Source organism: Phyllobates terribilis, unplaced genomic scaffold, assembly GCF_046119375.1.
Source record: "Phyllobates terribilis strain yellow unplaced genomic scaffold, ASM4611937v1 Scaffold_1__5_contigs__length_1240528914, whole genome shotgun sequence".
NCBI classification, from domain to species: Eukaryota; Metazoa; Chordata; class Amphibia; order Anura; family Dendrobatidae; genus Phyllobates; species Phyllobates terribilis.
The window spans coordinates 839,875,235-839,900,631 of record NW_027362761.1 but is presented as its reverse complement, the minus strand read 5'-3'; the positions used below and the strand labels follow the sequence as shown (position 1 = coordinate 839,900,631).

The 25,397-nt window shown below is 41.9% G+C and overlaps 1 protein-coding gene across 2 annotated transcripts in view; it reads right to left on the bottom strand.

Moving 5' to 3' along the window:
* The window catches only part of GRID2 (glutamate ionotropic receptor delta type subunit 2), a 1,987,749-nt gene that overhangs the window by 279,172 nt on the left and 1,683,180 nt on the right, over positions 1-25,397 (bottom strand). For both annotated transcript variants that reach the window (XM_073638161.1, XM_073638172.1), the window contains exon 12: positions 24,726-24,864. In XM_073638161.1, coding sequence (XP_073494262.1) covers positions 24,726-24,864 — 139 coding nt within the window. The remainder of the gene's footprint in view (positions 1-24,725; positions 24,865-25,397) is intronic.

Genomic DNA, 25,397 nt, shown 5'->3' with positions numbered 1-25,397 from the left:
CTAGCGTTATTAGTGGTAGACCACTGACTATCAGCTAGGAATAAGGCGTTAGTTCTGCAGTTTAGAATATATGAACCCATATTGAATTTGAAACATTAAATATGAAATACAGCTACTGTGTTCATTCAGTTTCCAACAGAAGAAGCATTGCATATGTGATTGACATGCTGTTTGACAACTCTTCCTGGTAATTAATTAAATGCATTGAATCAATTGGCAATTATAACATTTACCAAATGCTCTATATCAATGAATAATTTATTAACACCATCGATGAATTTGAGATGCATATGCCCCCTTTATTAGTTCTATACCAGCCAAAAATCATGTTGAGAATAGCTTGTTAAAAAGTTGACATTTTGTTGCATATTTGTTAAGGTAAATGCACCAGAATATAGGGCATATTTTGCACCAAAAAAGTCTTTCATAACTTGCAACATATTTATTATGCATTTTAGACACTTTTTGCCTGACTTCAGCATGACCTCACTGATAAGGGGTGTAGATTGTCTAAGGAAATGGTGTAGCATGCAACACTAGGCACCAAATAATGCACTCAAATTTTCTTTACAAAATATTATCAGTTGACTGAGCAATAGATGTGAATGTAATCAATAAACTTCCATTAAATGTGACATTTTTCATGTACTGAACATTTTCATTATTTTGTGCTCAACTGGATACTTACGTATCATATTTAAAAAATTATATGACTTATTAACCACTTTTGTTCCAGGGGTTTCTAGACATTTTGCCCATCCAGTAATTAAAACAATTTTAGCACTTTTACTCAACTAAAACCTATATTATAACATTAAAAACATCATGCTCAATCTACTGAAAGTAGTCACATGTTTGTGGCTAACAGTCTGAGTTACATACCATTGTAAACTGTAAGGCAGGCCTTACTATTAAGAAACCATTTAGTTATCAATGAGGCTCATCTTCGGAGAGAGTTTTGACAGAGGTTATCAAATTCTGCATACACCTTTCTATGTGCCGGTCTCCAGTTTAGCAAAATACTTTTGCTTGCTCTACTGGGCCCAAGAAAGACAATTTATCAAATTGAGATTTTTTTTTTATTTTTATGTAGACTATGAACAAAAGTGAGGCCAAGCATCACCATGTTGTTTTGTGCTTGATAGGACCACAGTAGGTTAGAGAAAGAAGCTGGTTGTTAGTTATTAATCTTAACATAGAATGAATCATTTGTTAGCTCCACAACTCTTTATTCAGACTAGCTCAAGTACAAACTGGATATTATTGGAAAGAGCTTAATAGTAGTAAGGTATAGTTGCACACTAGTGCTTCAAAGTTTGTGAACTTTTCAGTATTTTTCATATTTTTGCATAAATGTGACCAAAAACAAAATCAGATTTTCACACAAGGCCTAAAAGTAGATAAAGAGAACCAAATCAAACATTGAGTCAAAATATACTTAGTCATTTTTAAATGAGGAAAATGATCCAATATCTTATGCCTGTGAGTGATTCAACTAGTTATGTGCAAAATAATACATAGTCTAACATCACTATGTGTTTACTGTTTTCAGCAGAAAAGATCATACAACATGGGAAAAAAATAATGATTAGGTGTAGGGGAGTAATGGGCAACCAACAGAATCAATAGTCATAAAATGCACGCTGCTAATTGGGTGTAACTGACTCATTTAATAAAAGGGGGTGTTCTAATTAATAGCGGTGTACCTGCTGGCTTTAGCGCTTACTCAGTGAGTAAAATGGGTTGTTCCAGACATTGTAATGAATGCGAAAGAACATTCGTTAAGAAGATTATTGGAGAGGGGAAATATATAAATAAGTGCAGCTCAGCTAAAATAATTTCCAATGCTTTAAAATGTCAAACAAAATTCGAAACATGTGGTAGGAAAACGAATACTAGCATCTGCATAGATCATAGAATCACAAGAATAGCAAAGAAGCATCCAATGATCAGCTCAAGGGAGATCAACGAAGATCTTGTGAGTCCTGCAACCATCAGAAGATGCCTACATGAAGCCAAACTATTTGCAAGAAACACTTGTAGAGTACCATTGCCATTTCTGAAAAAAAGATGTGTTGAAAAGGTTACAGTTTGCCAAAGAACACATTGATTAACCTAAAGTGAAGTGGCGCAATATTTGATTGACAGATGAGAGCAAGATTGTTTTTATTGGATCTAAAGGCTGCAGACAGTTTGTGAGAAGAGATGAGCGGTGTTCGACTAGAACTGTTCGCCAATCTCAAATTCGAGCTGTTTTGGGCGGTGTTCGAGTTGTTCGACGAACCCGAATGATTTGCAAAAAATTCGGCTGTTCGAGGTTATGTTCGATAACTGTTCGTGCACTAAAACCGTGTCCTGCATGTCTGGCGCTATTTAGAGCACCAATCATGCAGGGATTGTCTGTCACTCACTGTAATGCCACAGCCATGGTGGTTGTGGCATTACAGTGATTGCCCAAATCGATGGGAACAGTGCTCACAGTGAAACATGAAAAGCCGGCAATTCAGCAGCGGCATACACCGGTACCCAACAATTTAGAACCGAAAGAATAGAGCTTCACACATAGATTAGATAGATAGAAACATGTCAGTCACATATATATGAAGTACAGTGACAGTGTTGCTTACTGTACTTGTCATTTAGTGTAAAGGATTTATTTAAAAAAATAATAGTGTTTTCATGCACCGTCTCTCTAAAAATGCCGGCCGGCAATTCAGCATCGGTACCCGACAATTTAGAATAGAAGGAATAGAGAATCACACATAGATTAGATAGATAGAAACATGTCAGTCACATATATATGAAGTACAGTGACAGTGTTGATTACTGTACTTGTCATTTAGTGTTAAAATTAAGGATTTATTTTAAAAAAAATTGGCGTGGGGTTCCCCATAATTTTAGGCTCTAGCGGAGGTTAAGCAGACAGCTGCGGCAGATGTTTGAAGCCTGGGAAGGGGTAAAACCCACGGAGCTTCCCAGGCTACTAATATCAGCCCCCAGCTGAATACCTAGCCTTTACTAGCTATTAAAATGGGGGACCCCCCCAAAAAAATGACGTGGGGTCCCCCCTAATTTAATAGCTAGCAAAGGCTAGGCAGACAGCTGGGGGCTGACATTAATAGCCCAGGAAGGGTGCCATGAATATTGGCCCCCTCCCAGGCTAGAAACACCAGCCGTCAGCCGCCCCAGAAATGGCGCATTCATAGGATGCGCTAATTCTGGCACTTAGCCTCGCTCTTCCCACTGCCCTGTAGCGGTGGCAGTGGGGTAATAGGGCTGGGGTTTATGTCAGCTTATAATGCCAGCTGACATCAAGCCCAGGTTAGTAATGGAGAGGCGTCTATAAGACACCCCCATTACTAACCCCATAGTCAAAGTTAAAAAAAAACACAAACACCCAGAATAAAGTCCTTTAATTGAAATAAAGACACAATTATTTATTGTTCTAAATTAAACCATACTTACCATCACGCCCATTCCAGTTGAAGCCAACGATCCCCTGCAATAAAAGAAAAATAATAAAGCAACATCATCCTTACCTTTCCATGGTTCCCACGACAGCTTCAGCTCTGCTACATCGAGATGCCAGGCTGGACCGCAGCAGAACGCTGCCATCCAGCCTGTCATTCCGCAGACACTGAGAAGCGCAGGCTTGCTTGCGCTCCTCAGCGTCTCTCTGTGACGGAATAAAGATGAGCCGAGTTCATGTCCAATGAACTCGGCTCACCTCATGCACGTCACTGACAGCGTGGGAAAATTCTCCTGCACTCAGCGCTTCAGCGTGAGAATTCTCCCACGCTGTCAGTGACGTGCATGAGGTGAGCTCATGTCCAATGAACTCAGCTCACCTCATGCACGTCACTGGCAGCGTGGGAAAATTCTCCTGCACTCAGCGCTTCAGCGTGAGAATTCTCCCACGCTGTCAGTGACGTGCATGAGGTGAGCTGAGTTCATTGGACATGAGCTCACCTCATGCACGTCACTGACAGCGTGGGAGAATTCTCACGCTGAAGCGCTGAGTGCAGGAGAATTTTCCCACGCTGTCAGTGACGTGCATGAGGTGAGCCGAGTTCATTGGACATGAACTCGGCTCATCTGGATGCTGTCACAGAGAGACACTGAGGAGCGCAAGCAAGCCTGCGCTTCTCAGTGTCTGCGGGATGACAGGCTGGATGGCAGCTTTCTGCTGCGGTCCAGCCTGTCATCTCGATGTAGCAGAGCTGAAGCTGTCGTGGGAACCATGGAAAGGTAAGGATGATGTTTCTTTATTATTTTTCTTTTATTTCAGGAGATCGTTCGCTTCAGCTGGAATGGGCGTGATGGTAAGTATGGTTTAATTTAGACCAATAAAGAATTGTGTGTTTATTTCAATTAAAGTGTAAAGAGAGGAGAGAACAAGGTGGCTGATGAAGGTGGCTGTGTCCACCGAAACGCGTTGTGTGTGTATTAATAAATCAGTCCTTTTAATATTTTTGCCCTGTTATTGGCGCTCTGGTACCGCTATTCGTATTCACTGATTATTTCAATTAAAGGACTTTTTTCTGGGTGTTGTGGTTTTTTTAATTACTTTACTAGAAATTCATGGTGGTCATGTCTAATATTGGCGTGACTCCATGCATTTCGGGCTTAGGGCCAGCTGATAATGCCAAGCTTGCCCTAACCCCTTTATTACCCAGTGAGCCACCGCACCAGGGCCCTGGATGAGTTGGGTACAGCGCCAGAAGATGGCGCTTCTATGAACGCGCCATTTTCCAGGTGGCTGCAGACTGCAATTTGCAGCGGGGGTGGCCCAGAAAGCTTGGGCCTCCCTGCGCTGCGGATTTCAGCCCCCAGCTGCCTAGTTGTACCTGGCTGGACACAAAAACAGGGCGAAGCCCCACGTCAATTTTCTTTATGTTATTTCATAAAATAATTAAGAAAAAAAGGGCTTCCCTATATTGTTGTGTCCGGCCAGGTACAAATAGGCAGCTGGTGGTTGGGGGCAGTCCGTTCCTGCCTGCTGTACCTGGCTGGACACAAATATAGTGCGAAGACCCAAGTCAATTTTTTTTAATTATTTCATGAAATAATTTAAAAAAAAAGGGCTTCCCTATATTGTTGTGTCCGGCCAGGTACAAATAGGCAGCTGGTGTTTGGGGGCAGCCCGTTCCTGCCTGCTGTACCTGACTGGACACAAATATATGAATTTCCTGAAATAATTGAAAAAAATTGAAGTGGGGCTTCGCACTATATTTGTGTCCAGCCAGGTACAGCAGGCAGCAGCGGGCTGCCCCCAACCACCAGCTGCCTATTTGTACCTGGCCGGACACAACACTATAGGGAAGGCTTTTTTTTCTTAATTATTTCATGAATTTCATGAAATAATTTTTAAAAAAATACGTGGGCTTCGCCCTATTTTTGTGTCCAGCCAGGTACAACTAGGCAGCTGGGGGCTGGAATCCGCAGCGCAGGGAGGCCCAAGCTTTCTGCCCCCCCCCACTGCAAATTGCAGTCCGCAGCCACCCCGGAAAATGGCGCGTTCATAGAAGCGCCATCTTCTGGCGCTGCATCCAACTCATCCAGGGCCCTGGTGCGGTGGCTCACTGGGTAATAAAGGGGTTAGGGCCAGCTTGGTATTATCAGCTGCCCCTAAGCCCGAAATTCATGGGGTCACGCCAATATTAGACATGACCGCCATGAATTTCTAGTAAAGTATTTAAAAAAAAACACAACACCCAGAATAAAGTTCTTTAATTGAAATAAAGACACAATTCTTTATTGTTCTAAATTAAACTATACTTACCATCACGCCCATTCCAGCTGAAGCCAACGATCTCCTGCAATAAAAGAAACGCTGCCATCCAGCCTGTCATCCCGCTGACACTGAGAAGCGCAGGCATGCTTGCGCTCCTCAGTGTCTGGCTGTGACGGCATCCAGATGAGCCGAGGTCATGTCCAATGAACTCGGCTCACCTCATGCACGTCAATGACAGCGTGGGAAAATTCTACTGCACTCAGCGCTTCAGCGTGTGAATTCTCCCACGCTGTCAGTGACGTACATGAGGTGAGCTGAGATCATTGGACATGAGCTCACCTCATGCACGTCACTGACAGCGTGGGAAAATTCTACTGCACTCAGCGCTACAGCGTGAGAATTCTCCCACGCTGTCAGTGACGAACATGAGGTGAGCTGAGTCCATTGGACATGAACTCACCTCATGCACGTCACTGACAGCGTGGAAAAGTTCTCACGCTGAAGCGATTAGTGCAGGAGAATTTTCCCACGCTGTCAGTGACGTGCATGAGGTGAGCCGAGTTCATTGGACATGACCTCGGCTCATCTGGATGCCGTCACAGCCAGACACTGAGGAGCGCAAGCATGCCTGCGCTTCTCAGTGTCTGCGGGATGACAGGCTGGATGGCAGCTTTCTGCTGCGGTCCATCCTGTCATCTCGATGTAGCAGAGCTGAAGCTGTCGTGGGAACCATGGAAAGGTAAGGATAATGTTGCTTTATTATTTTTCTTTTATTGCAGGAGATCGTTGGCTTCAGCTGGAATGGGTGTGATGGTAAGTATGGTTTAATTTAGAACAATAAAGAATTGTGTGTTTATTTCAATTAAAGGACTTTATTCTGGGTGTTTGTGTTTTTTTTTAACTTTGACAATGGGGTTAGTAATGGGGGTGTCTTATAGACGCCTCTCCATTACTAACCTGGGCTTGATGTCAGCTGGCATTATAAGCTGACATCAACCCCAGCCCTATTACCCCACTGCCACCGCTACAGGGCAGTGGGAAGAGCGAGGCTAAGTGCCAGAATTGGCGCATCCTATGGATGCGCCATTTCTGGGGCGGCTGACGGTTGGTGTTTCTAGCCTGGGAGGGGGCCAATTTTCATGGCACCCTTCCTGGGCTATTAATATCAGCCCCCAGCTGTCTGCCTAGCCCTTGCTAGCTATTAAAATAGGGGGGACCCCATGTCATTTTTTATTGGGGTCCCCTATTTTAATAGCTAGTAAAGGCTAGGTATTCAGCGGGGGGCTGATATTAGTAGCCTATGAAGCTCCGTAGGTATTACCCCCTTCCCAGGCTTCAGACATCTGCCCCAGCAGTCTGCTTAACCTCCGCTAGAGACTAAAATTACGGGGAACCCCACGCCAATTTTTTTTTTAATAAATCCTTTATTTTAACACTAAATGACAAGTACAGTAACCAACACTATCACTGTACTTCTTATATATGTGACTGACATGTTTCTATCTATCTAATCTATGTGTGATGCTCTATCTTTCTGTTCTAAATTGTCGGGTACAAATGCTGAATTGCCGGCCGGCTTTTTTAAAGAGACGGTGCATGAAAACACTAATATTTTTTTTAATAAATCCTTTACACTAAAGGACAAGTACAGTAACCAACACTGTCACTGTGCTTCTTATATGTGTGACTGACATGTTTCTATCTATCTAATCTATGTGTGATGCTCTATTCCTTCTTGTCTAAATTGTCGGGTACCGGTGTCTGCCGCTGCTGAATTGCCGGCCGGCTTTTTTAAAGAGAGTGTCTTCTGAGCAGTTTGTCAGCTTTTGGACACCTTTGAAGGTGTTTTCTATGTGTTTTTATGTGTTTTTGTTTGCCTGCCATTGCTTTAAACGGTGTTCGATGGTGTTCTAATGTGTTCGACGAACAGTTCGACGAACAGTTCCTCGAACATCCCGGTGTTCGACGAACCGAACCGAACCCGAACACTACGGGGGTGGCTCAACACTATTTGTGAGACGACACATAAGCACTAAATTCAAGCCACAGTACACTGTGAAGAATGTAAAACATGGAGGTACAAGCACAATGGCTTGGGGATGTTTCTCATACAATGGAGTTGGGCCCATTTACTGCATACCAGGCACCATCGACCAGTTTGAATGTATCAAAATACTGGAAGAGATCATGTTGCCTTATGCTGAAGAAGAAATGTCCTTGAAATGGGTGTTTCAGTAGGACAATGACCCCAAACACACCAGAAAGCGAGCAACTTCCAGGTTCCAGACCAACAAGATTGATGTTTTGAAGTGGCCAACCCCATCCCCAGAACTCAATCCAATTGAGGATTTGTGGAGTGACATCAAAATGCTGCTTTTGATGCAAAACCTAAGACCTATAGAATTAAGGGAGGGGTCCCTAAAAGAACTAAGGACTGAGACAAAAATGGGACACCTCCTAAACACAAATTGTTGTAGAACACAAAAGACAAACTGACAAAAAGTACTAGAGGTCCAAGAGGACCAAGCAAACTGACAGAGATAGGTACCGAAGCACCATGCTAGCAAAACAGTCAAACAACACTGAAGTCCAGCAAAGCCAGAAGGGCGAAGCTGCAATATATAGGCAAATAGTCACGTGACCACAAAACACAAGATAGAAAAAACTAACAGGAGGGTTCTAACAGTACCCCCTCTTTTATGAGGATCCTCTGGATCCTCCACGCCCAGGCCTATCCGGAAACCTCCTGTGGAAAGCTTTAACAAGCCTAGGAGCAGAGACATCATCCGTCCTTACCAAGGAGTTGTCTTCGGGACCGAAACCCTTCCAGGAGACAAGATACTGTAATCTCCCTCTATGCCACCTAGAATTCAAGATACGCGAAATTTCATATTCGCCGTCTTCCACCACAGGAGGAACTGTGACAGTGAGGTCCCTATCAGATACGTCAGCCTTTTTCAACAAGGAAACATGAAACACAGGATTAACAGGATTAATCAATTGGATTACAATCAGGTGTGAGAGGGCCATCTTTTTAGTTAAAGCACAAGGATCTATCAATGTTTGATGTTCACAACACATTTTTGGAAGAGATACATGTCACAAACAAAGGAGATTTCTGTGCATCTCAGAAGAGTTTGTAATGGTGGTAACTTGCATGCATTCCCAGTACCGTGCTAATCACTGCGTTCGCTGCCCTGTCGCAGTGACTCTTCAAGCAGCATTTCCAACGCTGCTCCTTACCCCTGATGTTTTCACATGGCTATAGGGGAGCACGGCCAAATCCTGCAGGAATTTAACCTTGCTGTGTCCTGCAGGGTTTGAATTCCTTAGCCAATCACCAGCCTGCAGGTGCTATAACAGGTAGCGATGCCCTCCATACCTTGTCTGAGCTTAGGTTCTAGTCTCATTTTGTCTCTAGCTTCCTGTCAAGGTGTAGATCTGTTTAGTCTCCTTTGTTTTGGACCCAGCTTGTCTACTCGTCTGTTCTGACCTCTCCACTCCTGACCCCGACTTTGTTTGCCAACCTGTGATGCCTGCACTGACCCCGGATCATCTGACTACTTTGCTGTCTCTCCCCTCTGTACCTCGCATACTTGCTCTGACCCATGGGTCAGCTGCTGCAGTTCCGGTCACTGCCCTGGTGTGGCACCTGGTGACTATCCTGTGGCCCAATCCTATCCTCACCATAAAAGGCACTGGTGAAGACCAGGTAGCCAATTAGTCATGCCCATCCAGTGTAAGCCTGGCCAGTGGCGCAGTGGGTGCACAACCACCAGCGTCACATTGTTGTTGATACTTATCAGGCTGGAAAAGGTTACAAACCATTGTTGAAGAGTTTAGACTTCATCAATCCACAATCCTATTGTGCACAAGTTGAGGAAATTCAGACCATTATTACCCTCCACAGAATTTGGGGGCAACAAAGATCACTCCAAGAACAAGGTATATGGACACAAAGGATCCTAAAGTAACCTCTAAGAAACTGAAGGCCTCTGTCTCCCATATCAGCTAATGTTAATTTTCATGAGTTTATCATCAAGGGTGCATTGAATAACAATGGTGTGCTTCATGGGAAGGCAAGGAAAAAGCCACTGCTCTCCAAAAAGAACATTGCTGCCCATCTGCAATTTGCTAAAGATCACCTGTACATGCCAGAAGGCTATTGGAACTATGTTTTGTGGTCGGAGGAGATCAAAAAGAGCTCTTTTGTTTAGAGAAATGTTACATCTGTAAAAATAAAAATACAGCATTACAAAATAAAATTCTCATACTAGCTGTTAAACATGATGGTAGTAGCAGTATCATGGTATTAGCTTGTTTTGCTGCATCTAGGCCAGGATGGTTTGCTACCATTGATGGAACAATGAATTCTGAATTAAACCAGCAAATTCTAAAGGAATATGTCAGGACATCTTTTCATGACCTGAAACTCAAGAGAATATAGGTCATGTAACAAGACAATGACTCAAAGCACATGCGTCATTCTACAAAAGAATGGTTAAAGAAGAATAAAGTTAAAGTTTTGGAAAGGCAAATTCAATGTCCTGACCTTCGCTCCTACTTAAATATTGTGAAAGGACCTGAAGCGAGCAGTTAATGGGAGAAAGTCCACCAATATAATGTAGTTGAAAAGCTGGAAATGTTTAGATGAAATTATTGATGCGCAAGAGGGTAACACTAGATACTGAAAGCAAAGGTTCACATACTTTTGCCTCTCACAGACTTATTATAGAATCATTTTCCTTAATAAAAAAATGACAAAGTCAATTATTTTTGACTCCATGGTTTAAATTGTTTCTCTCTATCTACTTTTATGACTGTGAAAACCTGATCTAGTTTTAGGTCAAATTTATAAATATACAGTGGAGAGAATACGTATTTGATACACTGCTGATTTTGCAAGTTTTCCCACCTACAAAGAATGGAGAGGTCTATAATTTTTATCGTAGGTACACTTTTACTGTGAGAGACAGAATCTAAGAAAAAATCCGGAAAATCACATTATATGATTTTAAAATTATTAAGACTGACAGTCATCTTGTGTTTCTTCCATTTTTTAACAATTGTGCCAACAGTTCTTGCCTCCTCCCCAAGCTGCTTGCTTATTGTCTTGTAGCCCATCCCAGCCTTGTGCAGGTCTACAATTTTGTTCTTAGACAGCTCTTTGGTCTTGGCCATGGTGGAGAGGTTGGAGTGTGATTGATTGAGTGTGTGGACAGGTGTCTTTTATACAAGTAAAGAGTTCAAACAAGTGCAATTAATACAGGTAATGAGTGCAGACTAGTAGGGCTTCTAAAAGTAAAACTAACAGGTCAGTGAGAGCCAGAATTCTTGCTGGTTGGTAGATAATCAAACAGTTATTTCATACAATAAAATGCTATTTAATTATTTAAAAATCATACAATGTGATTTTCTATTTTTTCTTTTTATATTCTGTCTCTCACAGTTGAAGTGTACCTACGATAAAAATTACAGACCTCTCCATTCTTTGTAGGTGAGAAAACTTGCAAAATCAGCAGTGTATCACATACTTATTTTCCCTACTGTAGCACTGTGTACTTGCAATTGTTCATCCAGTTAGTCCTTCTCTTTTCCATTAGGTCTATGACATCACGTGACAGACCAGCTGAATCCTTCTAAGCTCTGTGTAGAAACAGGAAGTCTTTTCCCTGCATGAGTCATCTGTCACTGCAAAAGTCCCTAGCAGTAGGTAGGAGGGAGCAGTTGGATCAGGAGTTGAAGAGGGGGATGACTCATGCAGGGAAAAGAGTCTTCCTTTTTCTACATAGAGCTTAGATCACTTCAGCTGGTTTGTTTTTAATCAGGTGATATCATAGACCTAATGGAAAAGAGAAGAATTAACTGGGCAGTAGAACAAAATGAGCAATTGTAAGTACACAGGGCTATATAAAATGATGATTGCAATATATTGAGAGGATAAAAAAATTAAAGGGAGCGCTTCTTTATGGTGCATTCTTGGCAGCATTCATAGATGGGCTGCACTGATTTCCAGAATGTCTACAGGTGTTTATGTAAAGTTTAGCATTTGCATTGACAAGCAATTACTGCCCACAATTAGTAGTGTGCATAGACTTCTACGAGCGTCTTTGATTTTCACAAAACATATACAAGGGTTTGAGGAGTCAGACATGTGCAAATTGCAGCACAGCACTGCTCAGGTAGGAAAAGAACAACACGTTTTACACACACTCAAACAGAAGTATAACAAGATTATTTAGAAAAAATATATTTTAATAAGGGCCATTATAGTTAATGGAAAAACCTGTTTAATGGGAATTTGTCACCGTTTTTTTTGCCACCTAATCTGAGATCAGCCAAGCTTTACTGACAAAGGTCCGCATTCCAGTGATACGTCAGTTACTGGGCTGCTTTCTGTAGTTTTGATAAAATCTCCATTTTATCAGCAGATTATAACTATATCACTAGTAAACCTGCAGCCATGTAGTCTTCCATATTAATGAGCCCTGTATAACCTTGACCCCACCACTGAATGGCAACTTTCACCTATGCACAGTGTATGCAGAAAGCTGCCAATCAGGTGTGTGGGCGGGGTCAAACAAAGCTCTGCATTCATTGAACTATTAGATCTGCAGCAGATAGAAAAGTGATTTTAGCAAAACTGCAGAAAGCAGCCCAGTAAGTCATACATTGCAGGAATCAGGGTATCTGTCCCTACATCATGCTGCTCTCAGATGGGGTAGCAAAAACCTGGTGTCAGTTTCCCTTTAACACTCACTTACATTGCCAACAATTAAGCATACATTTTGAAATGTTTCATGTTTGCGGAATCAATCATTTCCACATTGGCAAGTTAAAACATATAATTGTAACCATGATAACATTCTAGAAATTGAGAAGCATTAAACATAATTAAATGAATAGGCATTTTTAAATACCAAAGGATCAGAAAAGAAATAAAAAAAGAAAATCTTCGCAATGATGTCGAAAAAACACACTTATGTACAAATTTAATGATGTTATTAAAATTGACTGTCACTAAAGCCTGCAAGCTAGAAAGCAATTAGTTACTAAATAATTAGAGAAAAAACAGTTCTGGTCAACCATTTATAATCATTGCTTTAGACTGGATCTCCATACAGTTTCCAATGCAGCACACTGTTCCAGAAATACAATTACATTCTGCAAATTCATAATAAACCAGTTCAAGATATTAAGACCTTAATGGCCAGGCCCGAATGGGCCTTAGAAACCCGCCAATTTATTTTCATTTTAGCCTCCCCTTTCAGCTGCCATAACTTTTCTATTTTTTCACTCACATGGCTGCATAAGGCTTTGTTTTATGTGTGACAAATTGTATTATTTTATAGACCTACTTTGGGATACATATAAATTATTATTTGATTTTTATAATTTTTTTTAAACAGAAAATTTAAATTTTTTTTTTAAAGTTTTTCATTTAATTTTTGCTTTTATTTCTTACTGTTGTTTGACACCTAATTATCAGTTGAATTCATATTTCAATTTATTATGGTAATGTTGATACCTTGTGTGTAGGTTTTTATTTTTTTCTTATGCAATAAAAAGTATTTTATAGGAAAAAAAAAATCAGATTTTTTTTTATTTTTCTTGCGGTAATGACTAAGTATGTGGTGAGGTGGAAGTGTATATTTGCTTTACATAATTTGCTCACCAGAAGATCAATGCAAATCCCTGGAAACATTTTTTTTACCTTATTGATCTTTTTTTCCAACTGAAGCTGGGGTATCCTTACGAACCCCAATTACAAGGAAAAACAGCCTATTACAGTGATATACTGTAATTCACTAGCAGAGATGATAGGTCTGCTAAGACCTAGCAACTCTACATTGCTGGCAGATACCCAGCGATTATTTGATAAGTGCTGAAGCTTCTTGTATACTACATGCATAGGCGGATTATAATGAGGGCAATCTGGACTACCGCCCGGGGTCCATGGTCAGATTGCATTCATTATAATATGTGCTGCGCCACGGCACATACCGGCAGTCAGAGGTGGGGGACGCCCGGACCGCTCCCACAACAGCGGCGCACTGCCGCTGCTTCTTCTTCGGCCGGGCCAGCATTGCACCTGTTAACTTCCCTGTGCTGGCCCGGCCGCGTCACAGCTAGGAGACACGGCCCTGTGCGTGGCCGTGTCTGCTAGTGTGACATCACTCTGTACGCGCCCTGCACTGCTACTTACCACCGGAGAGGAGCTGGACGACTGGAGCCGGGGGATGGTGAGTGAGTGTGTGTGTGTGTGTGTGTGTGCAGGCAGATATCATTGTGTGATGTCTGTTTATATGTACTTTTGTGTTTGAAATCTGTTTATGCGTATATGTGTGTATATGTCTGTATATGTTTGTGTGTGTGACTGCGTGCGGCCTCCCGCTGTCTCTGGGGGGGCGCCGTGCGGCCTCCCTCTGTGTCTGGGGGGACGCCGTGTAGCCTCCCGCTGTCTCTGGGGGGGAATCGTGTGGCCTCCCGCTGTATCTGAGGGGCACCGTGCGGCCTGCTGCTGTGTATAGATGGTGCCATGCGGCCCCCTGCTGTGTATAGATGGCTACATGCGGCCTCCTGCTGTGTATAGATGGCACCGTGCGGCCTCCTGCTGTGTATAGATGGCACAGTGCGGCCCCCTGCCGTGTATAGATGGCTACGTTCCGCCTCCCGCTGTGTATAGATGGCACCGTGTGACCTCCCGGTGTGTATAGATGGCGCCGTGTGGCCCCCTGCTGTGTATAGATAGCTACGTGCGGCCTCCTGCTGTGTATAGATGGCTACGTGCGGCCTCCCGCTGTGTATAGATGGCACCGTGCGGCCTCCTCCTGTGTATAGATGGCACTGTGCAGCATCCTACTGTATATAGATGGCTATGTAACGCCTCCTGCTGTGTATAGATGGCTACGTGCGGCTTCCTGCTGTGAATAGATGGCACCGTACTGCCTCCCGCTGTGTATAGATGGCTATGTGCGTCCCCCTGCTTTGTATAGATGGCTACGTGCGGCCTCCTGCTGTATATATATGGCTATGTGCGGCCTCCCGCTGTGTATAGATGGCACCGTGCGGCCCCCTGCTTTGTATAGATGATGTTGTGCGGCCCCCTGCTGTGCATAGATGGCACCGTGCGGCCCCCTGCTGTGTATAGATGGCACCGTGCGGCCTCCTGCTGTGTATAGATGGCGCCGTGCGGCCCCCTGCTGTGTATAGATGATGCCGTGCGGCCCCCTGCTGTGTATAGATGGCACCGTGCGGCCTCCTGCTGTGTATAGATGGCTACGTGCAGCCTCCCGCTGTGTATAGATGGCTACATGCGGCCTCTCGCTGTGTATAGATGGTGCCGTGCGGCCTCCTGCTGTGTATAGATGGCTACGTGCGGCCTTATGCTGTGTATAGATAGCACCGTGCGGCCTCCTGCTGTGTATAGATAGCACAATGCGCCCCCCTGCTGTGTATAGATGACTACGTGCGGTCTCCCGCTGTGTATAGATGGCACCCTGCGGCCACCCGCTGAGTATAGATGGCTACATGCGGCCTCCTGCTGTGTAGAGATGGCACCGTACTGCCTCCTGCTGTGTATAGATGGTGCCGTGCGGCCTCCCGCTGTGTATAGATGGCACCGTGCGGCCTCCCGGCATATAGATGGCTACGTGCAACCTCCCGCTGTGTATAGATGGCTACGTGCGGCCTCCCGCTGTGTATAGATGGCTACGTGTGGCCTCCTGCTGTGTATAGATGGCTTCGTGCGACCCCCTGCTGTGTATAGATGGCTCCATGAGGCCTGCCGCTGTGTATAGATGGCTACGTGCGGTCTCCCGCTGTGTATAGATGGCTACGTGCGGCCTCCTGCTGTGTATAGATGGCTACGTGCAGCCTCCCGCTGTGTATAGATGGCTACTTGCGACCACCCGCTGTGTATAAATGGCTACGTGCGACCTCCTGCTGTGTATAGATGGCTACGTGCGGCCTCCCTCTGTGTATAGATGGCTACGTGCGGCCTCCCGCTGTGTATAGATGGCTACATGCAGCCTCCCGCTGTTTACAGATGGCTAGTGCGGCCTTCCGCTGTGTATAGAGGGCTATGTGCGGCCTTTGGCTGTGTATAGATAGCTACGTGCAGCCTACCGCTGTGTATAGATGGCTACGTGCGGCCTCCCGCTGTGTATAGATGGCTACGTGCGTCCTCCTGCTGTGTATAGATGGCTACGTGTGGCCTCCCGCTGTGTATAGATGGCTACGTGCGGCCTCCTGCTGTGTATGGGAGGATTGTGGCAGCTCATATTGTGTGTAGGGTCTCATATAGGGTCTCATACTGTATATAGGGGATGTCAGCATACTTAATTGTGCTCAATATTAAGTCATACAATTAATGTAAAAAAAAATATTATAATTTATATCTTAATATTGTGCCAAATTAATTTCACGCGAACTACCACATGATCTATCACAGGAGATCATGTGACATGTCACGTGATACATCAGGTGTGTGTGTGTGGGGGTGGCCGCGTCTTCTAAACTGCCCGGGGCCCTTGCTACTCTTAATCCACCCCTGAATACATTGCACTCTCTGATTGCTTTGTAGCCATCAAAACAAAAGACAGAAGCAGTAATAAACCACTTTTCTCTTCTCCTTGTCTTGGGCTTAGTTTGACAACCAGAGACTGGACCTGCTTCTGCTTGATTAGGAGCAATAATTTTAAACCAGCACCCTAAATATACAACAGCATGAGATTAAAGCCCAGGACCAAGCACAGTAAATTTAAGACACTTGATACTTGAAAGTAAAGAGGTTCTATATAGTGCTCCTAAACGATAGAGCTATGACTTAAAAGAAATGTATTTTAAAATTCTTTCATCAATTACCTTTTTATAATTACAGTTTTTTAAAGCTACTAAAATACTTTTACTGATTGTGCAACCTTTTTTAGACACATGACATAAGGTATATGGTTTCCACTTTCAGTGTCATTTTCCTTTTTTTTTTTTTTTAATTTATTGGATTTTGATTTAATTTTCTTTAATATTATAAATATTTCTCCACCAATACAAGTATGTGTACTGCATGCTGTAGCTAATCTGGGTCTGTGTAAGAATCCAGCACCCAGCGATCATATGTTTGATGTAATGTGAGCAGGAAATATCATGTCTATGTGTACTTTATTAAGGATTTGTACAGCGCAGATCAGTTATATGTCCAAATGCACAAAACTACTACAATGATCTAATTGTCAGGAGCCATTATGTCCCTGCCAACAATACTTTCCTCTCTTCCTTTCAGCCTAAGGTGGATTGTTTTCCCTGTGGTCACGGCCTGGTTTGTGCCAATGTCCTGTGTACCCAAACCTTTGACTCTGCAGCAGGTGATAGACATTGTAAAATCCAACATCGGATCTCCTTCAGCTCCACTAATGTCATCTACTATGCCACCGGTGGAGGTCCACTTATTTATGTTGGACTCACATCTAGGGAGCTTAGAGTCAGGGTTCGGGAGCATGTCAGGGACACTGGCGCAGCCAGGTCAGTGACTGATCCCTCTGAGCTCAAAACACTCCCCCTTCACTTTCGTCAGTTCCATGACTGTGATGCCAGATCCCTATCTGTCTGGGGTATTGATATCATCCGTCTTGGGGCTAGGGGTGGTAATGTTAAACGCCTCCTGGCACAACGAGAAGCTAAGTGGATTGTCACTTTGGATATGATGGCCCCCAAGGGACTGAATGAATCCCTCAGTTTTGCTTCATTTCTATGAATTTCTGGTCACCATGTGCATTCTCTCCCCCTATTTGTTTTTAACAATAGTTTTTTTTATCCATGGTGTTTTTTGGTGTTGCTTTTGCAGTATTATTAATATTTTATTTGTTTGTTGCATTTGTTTGCTATTAATATTACTCTTTTTTGTCTTTTTTTGTAGCTTTTGTCCCCATTTGCCCAGATTTGGTCCATTCCACCTTTATATATGGGCCCAAAGCTATGGTCTACATTCTGCAGTTATTCCCTGTTGACATGGTATGTTCTCCCCATTTACACACTATGTGCTGTTCATGTAATTTTTCTTTGGTGTTCTATGTACATTGGTGGTATTTTACATTTTACTACACATCTATACTCACCTGCCTTGGCTCTGTGGTGAGCGTGCGCCAGGCGCGCTCGTGGCTCGGCACTGCAGTCCGGCATCTTTTGTCTGTGCCCGCGCAGCTTCTGCTGCGCGCTCCCAGATATGACCTTCCCTTGATAAAGCCGGATACGCTCCACACGAGACGCGCGTTGGGAATGTACCTATCACATTTTGGGCCCTGTGCTTTTCCAGGGTGAGCCATGTAGCTCTTACTAGCTAGTTGGGTCATTTACGTTTTGGTAGTAACACCTCCCCAGGTCCTGGCTTTCTCTATACACCTTTGGCTATCTATTTCTAAGGACACTGCTCATGATAGTCTTTAAACCACTTGGTCTTGTTAGGATTTTAACCATTCAGGATGCCTGGGACTTGTGTCCCCTTTGGCCCTTAAACAAAACCCTATATGTTTGCATGGCCCCTGTCTGTTTTGCACCCTTGCTGCTACTTCCTGTATCCCTCTTACACATGTCTGTTTTATATTTGTATGTATTTATTGATTTTATTGTATGTTATAATAAAATCAAATTCACTTTTTCATAAACCTGAAAAACTCAGTTTTTGCTTTGCTTTTTCCATGTCTTTTGGAGTGGTTTCTTTGCGGCGGCACACACCTGTTTTTTACGTGTTTATGTGTCCACAAGCAACATGTTTTTGGGATTTTTGTTTATAATTCTTAACTAAGATGCATAGCAAAGTTTCTAATTTTCATGTAAAGTATTAATTTATGAAAAAAATAAAATAATGGTTAGTCTTTAAAGAGGTTCTCTGGAAAAAAGTAAAAAGCTCAAGGAAATGCCAGTATAAATTACTAAATACATTTAATCTGCAAGTCACAATTGTTTTGTTTCTGGAAGTAATCACTGTAGAATTGACATGACTTCAGCCTTGTTTCACTGAGAGAAACCTGCCCTAGAAAGTTAGGACAGGTTCCTGTGAGCAAGTGCAGTCGGAAATGCTGCCCTCTTTTATATGTAGGAAGTTGTGCTCACGAATACTACTGGAAATACCAGAGGTGCAGAAGTAATAAGAGGCTGGTAACACTGCTGTTCATCCTGTCTATATGATTTAATACTGGAGATACCAGTGCTGCTGAGGTAAGAAGATGTCGCTCACACTGCTGTCCTCCCTGTCTATATGATCTAATACTGGACATACCCGGGGTGCTGAGGTAAGAAGGCGCTACTCACACTGCTGTCCACTGTGTCTATCTGATCTAATAGTGGAAATACCAGAGGTGCTGAGGTAAGAGGAGGCTGCTCACACTGCTGTCCACCATGACTATACAATATAATTTTATATGCGCATACCAGGGATACTGAGGTAAGAAGAGACTGCTCACACTGCTATCCACCCTGTCTTTCTGAATAATAATATACAGTAAGTATCTCCAGGTCACAGCAAAGTAGCTTCCTTCTGCACATGCTCAAAGGCATATGTCCTAACATTCTAGGACAAAATTCTGTAACAGGTTCCTGTAACAAGGTGACGACCATTTTCATTCTGTAGTGATAATTTCTCTAGACAAAAAAATTGAGCTAATTAAATGCATTTAGGAATTTATTTATCATGACATTTCCTTCAGTTATTTATTTTTTTGTACTTTTCCCAGAGAACACCTTAAAGCTCTGACATTGTATCCAAGCTAACTTTTCAAGTAGACAACAGATTTTGCCTCATGTTATGCACATGCTAACACATGAGTGAAACTGATCTAGTCTCGCTTAGAGAGCATTTAATTTGGAACAGGTTAAATAAATATCCGTCTCTACTACAGCACCCAATCTGATACATATTCTAAACTGCAATACTTCTTGTCAAATTTCATTGGTTGCTTTGTCAACACAATGACTTTTCTTTCTTCAAGCATATCTTGCCAACTTAAGTTCTCCGAGGATACAATTTAATCAGTGAAAAATAAATATAATCACTCCTTCAGCTAATTAATGCCTTCACTTTGTAATTATTCAATGTTAGGAGCCTCTATATAATTATATCCAAGAATGCTGTTCTCTGTTTGGAGCAGTTTGTCAACTAAATCCTTCTGGTTATAACTTAGGTCCCTCATGAATACCAATCCCTCTAATTACACTCAATTTATACTACAAACTGTAATGAAAAATGCGTTTGCTCTTTCAGTTTAGGAGGTTTCCAACTAATTTTTCCTCAGCTGAATAAAACATCTTCCGAAAAAAACATTGTCATATATTACATTAGAAGAAACCATCTTTTTAAATATGATTTGATTTAGGCAGAGTAAAATGCAGCAGAGAACAAGATTTTGCTGCCTGGCTTATTATAAGGTGGTCAGTACAAATAAGGTAAAAATTGAAATTACAAATTAAGGGAATACAGCAATCACAAATGTTATAATATCAGTTAGACACTGCACCATGAAGCAATCTGATTCTCCTTTTGAAAATTCCCAGCAAAGTTACTGCATGGTTGACTGTTGACCTAGGGACCACATCACCTCCTTAAAAAGTCAAGTGCAGAAAAACAAAAACTTTCAAATTGCCATTGCGCTCTAGCACTCAACAGTCACAGTAGACAATTAAGACATATCCTAATGTTATGCCATCATAATTTATAGCACATTCTTAATATATTTAAATTGAAAACAAATTATTAAAACTATTTTTTAGACAGTGAAAACTTAGACTTAGATGAGTGACTAGGAAACAGAATAGCGCAATAGGGTTTTATCCGATGACCAGTCATAGTAATAAAAAGGTAATTCTCAACTGGTTCATTTGTGTGATACGCAACATTTCAAACACAGAAAGTACCAGCTGCTGTAGCACCTCGGGTTAAGAAATCAATATAATACCAGGCAAGAAAAGGGAAGATGGGTGTTCTGCGCTGCTGGTGAGGATTCAAACGAAGATTCAACAGTCTACAAGGGATGGGTGAGGATGCAGTAGGTGAGGGTAGAGGAGGTCGTGCAGTGGTATGGTGGAACGAGGGTTACTGCAGGTTGTAGGCTTGTCGGAAGAGGTAGGTTTTCAAGTTACTTTTGAAGGTTTTCACAGCAGGCGAGAGTCTGATATGTTGGGGTAGAAAGATCCAGATTTGGTGGGATGCACAGGAGAAAACTTGTATGTGGTTGTGGAAAGAGGAGATAAGAGGGGAGTAGAGAAGGAGATCTTGTGAGGATCGGAGGTTGCGTGCAGGTAAGTACCGGGAGATTAGGTCACAGATGTATGGAGGAGACAGGTTGTGAATGGCTTTGTGTGCCATGGTTAGGGTTTTGAACTGGAGTCTTTGGGCAATGGGGAACCAGTGCAAGGAATGTCAGAGAGGAAAAGTCGGGGAATAGCAGGGGGACAGGTGGATTAGTCAGGCAGCAGAGTTTAGGATAGATTGGAGGGGTGTGAGAGTGTTAGAAGGGAGGCAACAGAGCAGGAGGTTGCAGTAGTCAAGGCGGGAGATGATGAGGGCATAAACTAATGTTTTTGCAGATTTTTGGTGAAGAAAAGTATGACTCTGGGAGATATTTTTGAGTTGGAGTCTGCAAAATTCAATGTTGTGTTTTGTCCTGATGGAGAAGTAGGCATGACTTCGAAACATGTTGAAATTAAACCGCATTGCAATTTTCCTTGTCTCAATGAATCTTCATTTAGATACGCTTTTCTAAGTCATCCAACTTCTTCATCAGGATAAACCATAACATTCAATGTTGTGGTTTTTCCTGATGAAAAAGTTGAATGACTTCGAAACTTGTTGACATTAAACCGATTGCAACTTTCTATGTCTCACTGAATCTTCGTTTGGACCCTCACCAGCAGTGCAGAACACCCATCTCCCTTTTCCTACCTGGTAAACTTTGACTTGACAGTCCTAAAATATATCAGGTTATTCACAGTGGTTCGTGCTGCTTGATAAATCTGGCATTAGTCTAAGTTTTCACCACCTCTTAGTTGGCTTACTTTTGCTGAAATCTGCACAAAAATTTTGGGGTACAATATTGTATTATTGGATCTCAAGTGAAACTGCAAGACTTTTACGTAAAGTAACACCACTTTTCAAATGACTCGTAGAAACTGTCTAAAACACATAATAATTCTGTTGCAAGTCACTTTATAACTACTTGTGTTTAAGCCAGGGTTTGATAATACTCTTCCTGGCTATTTTAAAAAAAGTGTTTGCTCTTTAATATCATGACAAATTATATATTAATATATAATTAATATATATTATACAGTACAGACCAAAAGTTTGGACACACCTTCTCATTTAAAGATTTTTTTGTATTTTCATGACTCTGAAAATTGTACATTCACACTGAAGGCATCAAAACTATGAAGTAACACATGTGGAATTATATACTTAACAAAAAATTTTCAAACAACTGAAAATATGTCTTATATTCTAGGTTCTTCAAAGTAGCCACCTCTTTGCTTTGATGACTGCTTTGCACACTCTTGGCATTCTCTTGATGAACTTCAAGTGGTAGTCACCGGAAATGGTCTTCCAACAATCTTGATGGAGTTCCCAGAGATGCTTAGCACTTGTTGGCCCTTTTGCTTTCACTCTGCGGTCCAGCACACCCCAAGCCATCTTGATTGGGTTCAGGTCTGGTGACTGTGGAGGCCAGGTCATCTGGCGTAGCACCCCATCACTCTCCTTCTTGGTCAAATAGCCCTTACACTAAACGCAAACGGGATGGAATAGCATGCCGCTGCAAGATGCTGTGGTAGCCATGCTGGTTCAGTATGCCTTCAATTTTGAATAAATCCCCAACAGTGTCACCAGCAAAGCACCCCCACACCATCACACCTCCTCCTCCATGCTTCACGGTGGGAACCAGGCATGTAGAGTCCATCCGTTCACCTTTTCTGTGTCACACAAAGACACAGTGGTTGGAACCAAAGATCTCAAATTTGGACTCATCAGACCAAAGCACAGATTTTCACTGGCCTAATGTCCATTCCTTGTGTTCTTTAGCCCAAACAAGTCTCTTCTGCTTGTTGCCTGTCCTTAGCAGCGGTTTCCAAGCAGCTATTTTACCATGAAGGCCTGCTGCACAAAGTCTCCTCTTAACAGTTGTTGTAGAGATATGTCTGCTGCTAGAACTCTGTGTGGCATTGACCAGGTCTCTAATCTGAGCTGCTGTTAACCTGCGATTTCTGAGGTTGGTGACTTGGGTAAACTTATCCTCAGAAGCAGAGGTGACTCTTGGTCTTCCTTTCCTGGGGCGGTCCTCATGTGAGCCAGTTTCTTTGTAGCGCTTGATGGTTTTTGCAACTGCACTTGGGGACACTTTCAAACTTTCCCAATTTTTCGGACTGACTGACCTTCATTTCTTAAAGTAATGATGGCCACTCGTTTTTCTTTACTTAGCTGCTTTTTTCTTGCCTTAATACAAATTCTAACAGTCTATTCAGTAGGACTATCAGCTGTGTATCCACCAGACTTCTGCACAACACAACTGATGGTCCCAACCCCATTTATAAGGCAAGAAATCCCACTTATTAAACCTGACAGGGCACACCTGTGAAGTGAAAACCATTTCCGGTGACTACCTCCTGAAGCTCATCAAGAGAATGCCAAGAGTGTGCAAAGCAGTCATCAAAGCAAAAGGTGGCTACTTTGAAGAACCTAGAATATAAGATATATTTTCAGTTGTTTCACACTTTTTTGTTAAGTATATAATTCCACATGTGTTAATTCATAGTTTTGATGCCTTCAGTGTGAATGTACAGTTTTCAGAGTCATGAAAATAGAAAGAAATCTTTAAATGAGGTGTGTCCAAACTTTTGGTCTGTACTGTATAATATATATATTAATTGTATATAAATATATAATTTGTCATAAATTTGTCATGATATTAAAGGGCAAACACTTTTTTTTAAAATAGCCAGGTAGTATTATCAAATAGTCATGAAAATACAGAAAAATCTTTAAATGAGAAGGTGTGTCCAAACTTTTGGTCTGCACTGTATGTATGTTTTACTCTAAGGTACTCTATGTCACTGATGAAGTTAATTATATCACCAACGGAATTGTTTCTCGGAATAATAATGGTCTGGAATCTAGGGTCCCGCTAGGGTATATTGAGTAAGATATTTTATGTTCTTTTGGTCCCATTGCTGCTATCTGTAGATTTCTCTTGAATGTATCTACAAATCCACCCATGGATTATAATCTTTGGAGACATCTGATTGAGTAAGTAGGTACTTTATTTATTTTTTACTCAAATTTTTTACTATTGTAGTTAGGCATGGTTGGCTGTGGCACGATATTGTTACATGTTCATTACTTATTTATTTTACTTGCTTATATAGAACTATTAATTTCCACAGCACTTTTCAGACATCATCATCACTGTCCCGATTGGGGTTCACAATCTAAATTCCCTATCAGAGTGTCATTGGAGTGTGGGAGGAAACCGGAATACAAGATAGAAACCCATGCAAACATGGGGAAAACATAAAAACTCCTCGCATTTGTTGTCCTTGGTGGGATTTGAACCAAGGACTCCAGTGCAAACCGCTGAGCAATCATGGTGCCCTTTACCTAATCTTTTGTGATTAAAGACTTTTTAATGTATTTTTAATAAAAGTGAAATTTTAGGGATTGTGTTTACTGTTATTCTTAATTTAGATTGAAATCACAAGATATTTAATATCATGGTTTCCTGGTTTTGGATCAGTAAATTACCATATTCTTCTCCAAAGTGTTTGTGAGAATGCATATAACTCTTATCCTCTCTTTCTGACCTAACAGTAACATTGACCTAGGACATGTCAAGAGATGAATGGCTAGGGATTAGCTCAGCCCAATCAAGAGTTATTCTTAATCCCCCCACACTACAAAATCCTGATATGTGCTACAATCTAATTCTTACATAGATATCTAATTAAAAATACTTACTGAATGGAGCTCTCAATGCGAGAGACTGTCAGGAAGGCCGCTAGGTTTGCCGTGTAAGAAGAAATGACAATTAAGGCGAACAACCACCATGCTCCCATCATCATTCTTGTTGCTAAAGTAGTATAAGGGACTTCACCTCCTGTAAGAAGAAATAGCAACACACAAGTAAATATGTCTGTATAATAAGTAATTGTAAAATCTTAAACAAGAAAATACACCACTGTAACATGGAACCTGTTGCTACTGCAATTATTGTTATAGATAATTATACATTACATTCGCAAGCATTCATTAGTTTTGCTCATTGTTTTATGCATGAGTTGATAAAGTGGCATTAAAGGATAGGTTTACATTTGAAAACAAAAATACGTAAAAATAAAAAGCTGCACACGCACAGCCACCCCTTCCTTCACAGTAGCCAGGAAAAGGAGAGAGTCAAAGCGTGAACTTTGTAAAAATCCAATTTTGGCATATCCTCTTACTAAGTCATTAGCGAGAAGTAGAGATGAATAAATCTTTTGAAGTTCAAATTCGCTGACTTTGCCAAATTGTTCCCAAAAGTTTGATTAGCTGCGAATAAATTCATGCAAATTTCAATACTGGAAAGCTTGTAATTGCACTGAAAATACATGTGGGGGAGAGGAAAGAGAGAATCTTGCTGACCATAAGAGC